Below are 10,170 nucleotides of genomic sequence, written 5' to 3' on the forward strand. Positions count from 1 at the left end.
GATGATTGGCTAATGACCATATTTGACATGCTTATGAGTAATTCGTTGATAATGTGATCATGTCTTCGATGTCGCTTAACAACTTCTGTTTTTCATTCATCAAATTCATTCAAATTTGATGAATTGGAACCATTGACGAGTAATGAGTTTTCATTTTGAGACATGTTTCAAAAAGATTAGAAATGAAGAGTTAATGGATATGAAAATACGCCAATATTATACACTATTTATATGAAAAATAACAATTTAGGTATTTTTATATAATTTTAAATATAAACACTTTTAAATTATTTTATCTAAATAGAATTCAAGCATCCAATAAGAAGTTATACATGAGAGCAAAAATAATGTTAGATTTGTTAGATGATAAAGATGAAACTGACAAATAAATGCATATGCAAGAAAGAAAATATAATTGAGTCCTAATAATTTCCAAAAAATTAAAATAAACGATATATTACAAACAATGCATGAATAACAAAACTACTTAATAAAATATCTTACAAACATATGAGATACAAAAATACATAATAAAATATCTTACAAATACGTGAAATACAAAAGTACATAATAAAATATCTTACAAATGCATTAAAAACATATTGAAATAAAACACATAAAATATAATTAATATCATGAAATTTTGATATTTTATAACCGTTTCATGATTTCTTCTTCAAACAACAAAGGCTCAGATTCATAAGTTACATCTTTATTAGCTTCCTTTCTTTCATTTTTACACCATTTTTGATCCAAAGTACATTCTTCTTACATGATTTCAATGTCATTGTTTCTAGTAAGCCTTATTGCATGAAGTTTTGCATCAATTTCATTAGAATACTTTCTTTTTTTTTCTTTTATTTTAGCTGTTCTTTTTACGTATCTCTACTTGTTGGATGTTTAATCATTGAACCACCACTATTTTGACGTTTCTATCTTGGAATGGACAGAAAAAGTCATTTTTTTTTATATTTCTTGATCTTTTCGTGATACCATCTCTTTCTTCTTTACACACTTCACATGCTGGATGGGATCGCGTTGTGTCACGATCTATATGTAAAATCCACTTCAGGTGTTGACACATATCTTCATTAAAATAATAGATTTGTTAAAATTATTCCTACTTTTTTTTGAACTGCAAATCTAATGTACTCACAAACGACTCTTTAAATCTACCTATGTCTACAACAAGACTTGAACCATCGACCTCGAGGAGGAAGAGCAACACCTGATACCGTTGGACTTGAAGTCATTTAGTAAATTTGTTCCCACTTGCCTTATAATTTTTATAACCTTCATCCTCTAACATAGTTATGGATAATTCCACCTTTTCTTTGGTGATATGCTTTCCGATAGGCACCAACCTATTTCTGGCATTTTCTCTAAGTCGTTAATAACGACCTCTCATTAGATCTTCATTCCCGTTACCAATATTTTATATGAATGAGCTACACCATACAGTTCCTTAAGTTGTGCCCAATTTTTTTTGTCACAAGTTTTATCTTCATTGTGTATGTATTGTTGATACACAATGCTGAAATTAAAACAATATCTTCAACATCTCATTTATTACCTTGAGGTTGGTTTTCGGTATTTTGTGAAGATTGAAGATCTTCTAGTGATGTGAACTTGATTTGGATTTGGTAATAAGGAAGAATTTTCATAGCATTGAACGTAATAATCTTCTTGAAAACCATAGGATAAGTTACACTCCTACGATATGCTCTCAACTAAGCTATGGTTTGGTGTTTGGATGAACGTCATGCGAGTTATGAACAAACTGTAGCTTAGGGCTTCGCACCTACAATTTTCGTCTATCAGCTACGGTTGATATATTTTTTGGTGTTGACTTCTATTTTAGATTGGTTTTGACTGCTATATCTACTATTTCATCCTACCAATTACTATTTTGTTCTTGACATGCAAATGATATTTCGTTAAGAATACCGAATCAACCCAAATGATATACCACATAATAAAAGAATGTCACTGTAAATGTTAGAAAAAAAAATATTAACTTTGAAAGTCGTAGATGCAGTATGCCACCTATGTTGTACAAACTGCTAATGCGCATTTTGTGCATCAACAACTTGTACACCATAGGTGTCATACCACATCTACAGTTTTCTTATTATTTTTTTCTTTGTTTTTTTTTTTTTTTTTTTTTTTTTTTTTTTTTTTTTTTGCAAAAAAACTATACCCAATATATTAGATTTCAAGGTAAACGATAGAATTCAAATAAAAAACAAGGTTTAAGAGAAAAATATGATTGTTGTTCGGAGCCACCATCGAAAGAATATTGCTAGCTTCTATCACCTGAAAACGACCCCAAATTGTAGATGGGTTGCAAAACCATAGCTCAAATGCCCAAAACCATATACATCCAAATCGTAGGTTTTTAATATTATCTATTGTTTGGTTGGTTATTTTTGGCTAACGGTTAATTTTTGACTATTAAGTGAAAAATCATTAGTCTTTGGCTAGATTAATAATTTTAGGGCTAATGTCATAAAAACCCTCAAGTTTTCAGGGTTTTGTCGGTTTTGCCTAAAGTTGAATTTTATGTCCGTTTTTATCCTAACATTTTCCAAAAAATGTTCGGTTTTACCCTTTTACCGGTGATAACAGGTTACCATTATATTAACTTCGCAAAAAACCCTTAAATTTACAGGTTTTTTTTTTTTTTTTTTTTTTTTTTTTTTTTTTTACGTTTTTACCCTTAAGTTTATAATTTTTTTTAACACTTTTACCCTATGTATTTTTTTTTTCATATTATACGTATTCAAGCAGAAAAATCATATTTATAAATGAAAAAAATTTAATTAAATATTGTATTTACATTTTTTAATGTTAATTCTTTATATACATATATATATATATATATATATATATATATATATATATATATATATATATATATATATATATATATATATATATATATATGTGTGTGTGTGTGTGTGTGTGTGTGTATGGTTTTTTTTTCTTGGATAAACCATTTAAGATGTAAAAAAACAAATTAATATATTTTTAGAACTACAAATACATATTTTTATGTATTTAAAATTATACATATCACTAAAAAAACTTGTTCATTCATAAACATGTTTATATAAGTATATACATATATTTTAAGAAGTGTAAATATGTATTTTGATATATGTTTTTTAAGTATAAATATATTTTTAGAAGTATAGATATATATTAATATATAAAAATGTAAAAATATGTATTTATACTTCTAAAAACTATATCTATAAAACACATATTCATAATTCTAAAAATATTATAACAATACAAAAACACAAATACACACAAACAAACACACAGACACACACACACACACACACACATATATATATATATATATATATATATATATATATATATATATATAACATTAAAAAAATATAATATAATATTTAATTAAATATTTTTCGTATATAAATATGATTTTTCTGCATGAATATGTATATTATGAAAAAAATATACTAAAAGTGTAAGAAAAATTATAAACTTAAGGGTAAAAACGCAAAAAAATGGTAAACTTAAGGGGTTTTTTTTTTTTTTTTTTTTTTTTTTTTTTTTTTTTTTTTTTTTAATGGTAACCTGGAAAACCTGTTATCACCGGTAAAAGGGTAAAACCGAACATTTTTTCGAAAATGTTTGGGTAAAAACGAACATAAATTTTAATTTTAGACAAAACCGACAAAACCCTAAAAATTTGAAGGTTTTTATGACATTAACCCATAATTTTATTACGTTTGCAGCCCTTAGGTGTAGGTGTTACTATGGAAAGTATTGACCCTTTTTGTCTACGTAAAGGGATGATGAGATGATCTAATCGGTGGAAAACTGCAAATTGGAATTAATTTAATAAATAATAAAAGAATAAAAATTAATAAATTAAAGGCCATTAACTTTTTGATTTTAGAAATCTACAAGCAAACTTTCTCTTGATCACGTTACACGGGTGCACTACAAAAATTAGCGGTTTGCGTACATTTCAGCCCTTTCAGTTAAAAGAATTACAGAAAAGTACTTGCGTTTTCAGTTTTCAAACTTAGAAATTAGAATGACTTCTACAAGATATTACACCGAGAAAGCAATTATTATTTGATTATTTAGTTTTTAAAACAATTAAACAAAAAAATAACAATAGAACAAAATAAAAACAATATATTGTATGACACATGCTTTAATAGAAAGAGTAAAAATAGTATTAATAAAATCCCATATTATAGGATGGTTTTACTTCTCACACGCAAAATTAAAAACTGGAATTTGAAAATTAACCTAAACTTAGTAATGTATATCTACTAAAATTGGGTAGTTGGTAACTAAATAGTGCCTTTAGAATAATAAAACGTATTGCCAAATGATTATTTAATTTTGATTATTCAAATCGTTATAATTTATTTAAATATGTATATTCTTAGAGCACCCATAATAGTATTTTTTTTGAATCTTTTTATGACATTTAAGCACAATCCACTAATTTAAAAACTCAAAATTTCTCTAAAATATGAAAAACTATTTCATAAACTTATATAAGAGGACCTACCAATTTTGTTTATAGAAATTTATTGTTGTTTGTAGAAGTTGTATATTTAAAATTTGGTTGAAATTTCATAGGACCCAACACAATCATAGAAAAAGTTTATTCTAAGAGCCTGCAAATTTACAAAAAGTATTTGGAAAAGCTTTTGGATTGAATAAAGTTCAAGAATATTAGTTTTTGAATAGAATAGAAGTTTTTAAACCATTTTTATTTTGAAAAAAATATGAAAAGCTACGTCAATGTTGTGGCAGTAAAATTTTCAACAAGACATGTAAATTTACAAGCTCTTTATATAAAAAATTTCAATCACTATTGTTGTGGATCCCACAAATATTAATGAACTGTTAAATAGACTATTTATATAAAAAAAGAATAACTTGATATAAATAAAATTAATGGGTCACAGTTAGTTAATGTATTCTAAGCTTTTGGATACATGAGTTTGTGCTTAGTTATCCAAGAAAACTTAACTAGACTATTGTTAGTGATCTTTATTCTTTAGGGAGTCAGGGTGTAAAACCTTAAACGTTAGGGGTGCAGAGTGTAAGTTGTGCAGTGATATTAACAGAACGATTTTAATCATAAAACTACCTGCAACGCAAATCAAACCCCTCTCCTTTCTCTATAGATTTCCTCTCTGATCATGGCGACGGTTCCTCTCGAGCCTATCCTCCATCATCATCACTGGCAGGAAACCTCAAAGTCTCCAATGGAATCTGAAAAGCATAAGCAATCTTCCCTGAATTACACTTGGAAGACAAGGAATTGTTTGATCGGAAATGGCGCCAAACGCTGCAACTTCAGGCCTGCTAGTTCTAGGGTTATGAAAACCACCGTTAGAGCTTCTTCTAATAGCTCAGCTGCTGAGTTATCTCTTTCCAATACATCCGAGTCCGATAATGTCATCTTCCACAAAACATTTCCATTGCAATGTATCGAAAAGGTTAGTGAATTACTCGGTCTATATAAATATATCTTCTTGCTCTTTTGTTGAATCAAAGTTGAGATCCATGAAATTTGCATCGTGTTTTTCGATGCACTGGAAGTAGTTTTATTTTATGTTTCCGAGGTGCATGGAATGAATTGTTGCATAAACTGCAAGTACAGAGAATTTACAATATTATCAAATAAATTGAACCGAATAGAAAACATATAAAAATGATCACCGTTTGTTAGTGTTAAGTGTTCTATATCATATACAGGTCGAAGGAAAGATATTAGTCAGATTAGATTGTGGAAAAGATGAAGAGAATTTGCAGCTTGTTGTTGGATGCAATCTTCCAGGGAAATGGATTCTTCATTGGGGAATTAATTATGCTAACGACATTGGCAGGTTTGCTTCACCATGTAGTGAGGTTCTTTCTTCTTTTTGGCTTTGATTGTGAATTTCATTACTTTCAACATGTTCCCAAATAGAAACTAAGATTAGAATCTCTCTCATTATCAAGATCATGATCATTTTTACAATTCAATGTCTGCAGTGATTGGGATCAGCCTCCTGTTGAGATGAGACCTCTAGGCTCTATTCCCATTAAGGTATTGATGATTTCTTCCATTCATTATCGGTCACATGCTCATATTATATGTTGCACCCAATCTTTTTAGGAATATGCAATTGAGACCCCTTTAGAAAAATCAGTGGAGAAGGAAGCAGGGTTCATATATGAAGTGAAGATCGATTTCAACACCAGAAGTTCAATTTCAGCAATAAATTTTGTATTAAGGGTATTACTTTTAGCTTCTATTTGTTATTAATTTCATTTGTTATATAAATATCTGATTTTGCCATATGGTTGGGAAATGTATAATGATTCAGGATGAAGAAACTGGATCTTGGTATCAACACAAAGGGACAGATTTTAAGGTGCCTCTTACAAATATATCTAATGATGATGGCAATACTGTAGAAACTAAACAAGATTTTGCCATATGGCCAGGTTGTGAAACATTTTTATTCAATGCCAACATTGATCTTAAAGCTGATCTTTTTTCTCATTTTCTTTTATTTCCACATTTGTTACTTCTATTTTAATCAAAGCAGGGACTCTGGGACACTTATCTAACATGTTGCAGAAATCTGATGGTGGCAATTCAAAAGAATCTACACAGAAGAGGAACCTTTCTTATGAGGAATATGACATTGTAAAACAATCATTGGTTGATAACTCCATGAGTGTTTGCATAAAGAGATGTCCCGAATTTGTTAATAATCTTCTGCATATAGAAACTGATATTCCTGGTGATGTTGTTGTTCATTGGGGTGTATGCAAAGATGAGAGTAAAAAATGGGAAATTCCAACTGGACCATATCCAGATAAAACATCAATATTTAAGAACAAGGCTTTGCAGACTCATTTACAGGTATATATATATATATATATATATATATATATATATATATATATATATATATATATATATATATATATATATATATATATATATATATACTCATGTCATTCATACTTGCATTGTTTTCAAATACACAATGCTAATTTCTATATGTTGTTTGCAGAAAAAAGAAGGTGGATGTGGGTGTTCTGGATTATTTCCACTAGATGCAGGAATTGAAGGATTTCTTTTTGTGTTAAAAGTGAACAATAACACATGGGTAAACTGTATGGGAGATGATTTTTACATACCCATGTCAAATGAAAGAAACTTTAAGAAACCAGAACACATAGGAGAAGAGAATGTGTCCACGAGTATGAAATTAGATTCTTCACAAGATGTTTCCACAAATACAGACGAATTAATCAATGAAATAAGACACCTGGTGATTGGCATTTCCTCTGAAAAGAAACGAAAAACAAAAAGCAAAGAAACACAAGAAAACATTCTTCGTGAGATTGAAAAGTTAGCTGCAGAAGCCTACAGCATTTTCAGAAGTTCCATTCCATCTTTCAAAAAGAAACCGGAATCGGAATCGGAATCCAAAGAAGCAGAACCCGATTTGAAAATAAGTTCAGGAACAGGTTCAGGTTTTGAAATTTTATGCCAGGGATTCAATTGGGAATCCCACAAATCTACAAGTTGGTATTCAGAGCTACAAGATAAAGCTGCTGAGCTGTCATCACTAGGGTTTACCATTGTTTGGCTACCTCCACCTACAGAATCTATCTCCCCTCAAGGCTACATGCCCAAGGATCTTTATAATTTGAACTCCAGGTATATATATATACTTTCAAAACATTTTTGTCAAAAAAAGAAGAGGTGTAAATTTAATTACTTTTTAGTCATATAATTTTGATGGATTGATCAGGTATGGAAACATTGAGGAATTAAAGTCTCTTGTGAATAAATTCCATGAAGTTGGTATCAGAGCTTTAGGTGATGCTGTTATAAATCATCGTTGTGCACATTCCCAGAATCAAAATGGTGTTTGGAATATTTTTGGTGGGCGTTTGGATTGGGATGATAGTGCAGTTGTTGGTGATGATCCTCATTTCCAGGTACTATAAAATATAAATACTTTTAGTAGTTTTTGTGTATATCTTTAAATCTTGAAATTTACATTATCTTTTTGTAATAATTTGAACTTATAGGGTCGAGGAAACAAGAGTAGTGGAGATAATTTCCATGCTGCTCCAAACATTGATCATTCACAAGAGTTTGTAAGGAAAGATCTTAAAGAATGGTTATGTTGGCTGAGGTGAGTTTTCTATTTTTTAAAGATTTTTGTTTTTGTAAGTGTTTAATGAATGTTGATATTTATAGGAAGGAAATAGGGTATGATGGATGGAGGCTTGATTTTGTGAGGGGATTTTGGGGAGGTTATGTAAAAGATTACATGGATGCAAGTGAACCTTATTTTGCAGTTGGAGAATATTGGGATTCTTTAAATTATACATATGGTGAAATGGATTATAATCAAGATAGCCATAGACAAAGGATTGTTGACTGGATTAATGCCACTAATGGAACTGCTGGAGCCTTTGATGTCACTACAAAAGGAATTCTCCATTCCGTATGTATTTTCATTTTCATCACTTACTACTATTTATATATAACATATCATATAATATTTATACAAATATAGGCACTTGAAAAACATGAATATTGGAGATTATCCGATTCCAAAGGAAAACCGCCAGGTGTCGTTGGGTGGTGGCCTTCTCGTGCTGTTACCTTCATAGAAAATCATGACACCGGTTCTACACAGGTATCGACTTTAAATAAATTATGGAAAATAAAAATGCAATATGAGTAATAATATATATATGTTGATGTTTTTGTGTAAAAGGGTCATTGGAGATTTCCTGGTGGAAAGGAGATGCAAGGGTATGCATACATCTTGACTCATCCTGGAACACCATCGGTTTTCTATGATCATATTTTCTCTCACTACAACTCCCAAATATCTACACTCATTTCTATCAGGAATCGCAACAAAATTCATTGTCGTAGCATGGTTAGTATCATAATATTTGTGTTTTTTGTTAGATTAGATGTAGGTGTTGTTTGGGATGACTGGAATGGAATGGTTGATTCCATTGGAATGAATTAGTTTTGTTATGCCTGGTGGAATGGAATGAAGATTTGGAGTATAACATCTATTATTTTTTGATGTAGGTTGAAATTAGCAAGGCAGAAGGAGATGTTTATGCAGCAATTATTGATGAAAAAATAGCAATGAAGATTGGACCAGGCCACTTTGAACCACCTCAATCTGGGCCCCACCAATGGTGTTTGGCTGCTGAGGGTAATGATTACAAGGTCTGGGAAGCTTTATAAACTCATGCTTATTAATATGTAAACACATGTTTTTGCTCAAGTATATACGACACATGTGACAAAAAAATAAATAAATAAATAAAGGAGATTTTGGGTATAATACACTAAGGTTATATATTGCAAGAAGGGAGAATATGTATCTATACATTTCTATATACTAATAATTGTAGTTACTTATCTAATGGTCAACACAGGTTCTAGATTTATGGCATGTCCAGTCCATTAAACATTTTAAAGTTAATGAAAAATTAATCATATCAATATCTAAAATATTATTATTTATTTATTTTGTATTTCTGTATCATTTCATAAATATTTAAATACTATGATACCAAATAAATATGATAATTAGTATACTCTCATACTAAAAAATAGATTTTGCCAAAAATAACTAAATGGCACACCCAAGTTGCAAAAAATGACCAAAAAGACAAATTTTTCCAAAAGTGACGGATGAGTCCGCAAATGAGTTTTTGCAGACTTATCTTTTCGTACTACGAACTAATGTCATCTGTCAAAAAGACAAAAGCAAAGATTTTTTTAATAATTTTAAGTATGTTCATAATACATAACATCCGTACACATCACCCTCTATGTGGCAAGTAAGGATCTAAATTTCTGTTGCAATGTTTTAAAGTTTATGGCATAATATAGTTTGTTCAAATTGTTATTTCAAGGATATAACAATTATTGTTGTGCATTTTGATCTTTGAAAATGTATAGTTTCACAATGCATGTTGCTTTTTGTGATTTTTGGTTTCTTTGTTTGTGAGAAATCATATAAATGTTGATGAAAATATATAGTTATTTAAATTATAATTGATAGATCTGAATGTATAAATTCTAACAATTTCGTAGTACAAGCCACTACAAAA

General features: G+C 29.5%; 1 protein-coding gene across 1 annotated transcript; it reads left to right on the plus strand.

Annotated features, from left to right (window-relative positions):
- Positions 1 to 5,164: 5,164 nt before the first annotated feature.
- Positions 5,165 to 9,531, plus strand: LOC111896119 (alpha-amylase 3, chloroplastic). Its single transcript, XM_052767058.1, has 13 exons — positions 5,165 to 5,504; positions 5,764 to 5,894; positions 6,043 to 6,097; positions 6,167 to 6,286; positions 6,378 to 6,498; positions 6,603 to 6,922; positions 7,077 to 7,729; positions 7,824 to 8,013; positions 8,107 to 8,213; positions 8,279 to 8,528; positions 8,601 to 8,723; positions 8,805 to 8,972; positions 9,134 to 9,531. Exons 1-13 carry the CDS (start codon positions 5,205 to 5,207, stop codon positions 9,293 to 9,295), a joined length of 2,700 nt encoding a protein of 899 aa, XP_052623018.1. The 5' UTR covers positions 5,165 to 5,204; the 3' UTR covers positions 9,296 to 9,531.
- The last annotated feature ends 639 nt before the right edge of the window (positions 9,532 to 10,170 follow it).

This window comes from Lactuca sativa, chromosome 8 (genome assembly GCF_002870075.4).
Source record: "Lactuca sativa cultivar Salinas chromosome 8, Lsat_Salinas_v11, whole genome shotgun sequence".
NCBI classification, from domain to species: domain Eukaryota; kingdom Viridiplantae; phylum Streptophyta; class Magnoliopsida; order Asterales; family Asteraceae; genus Lactuca; species Lactuca sativa.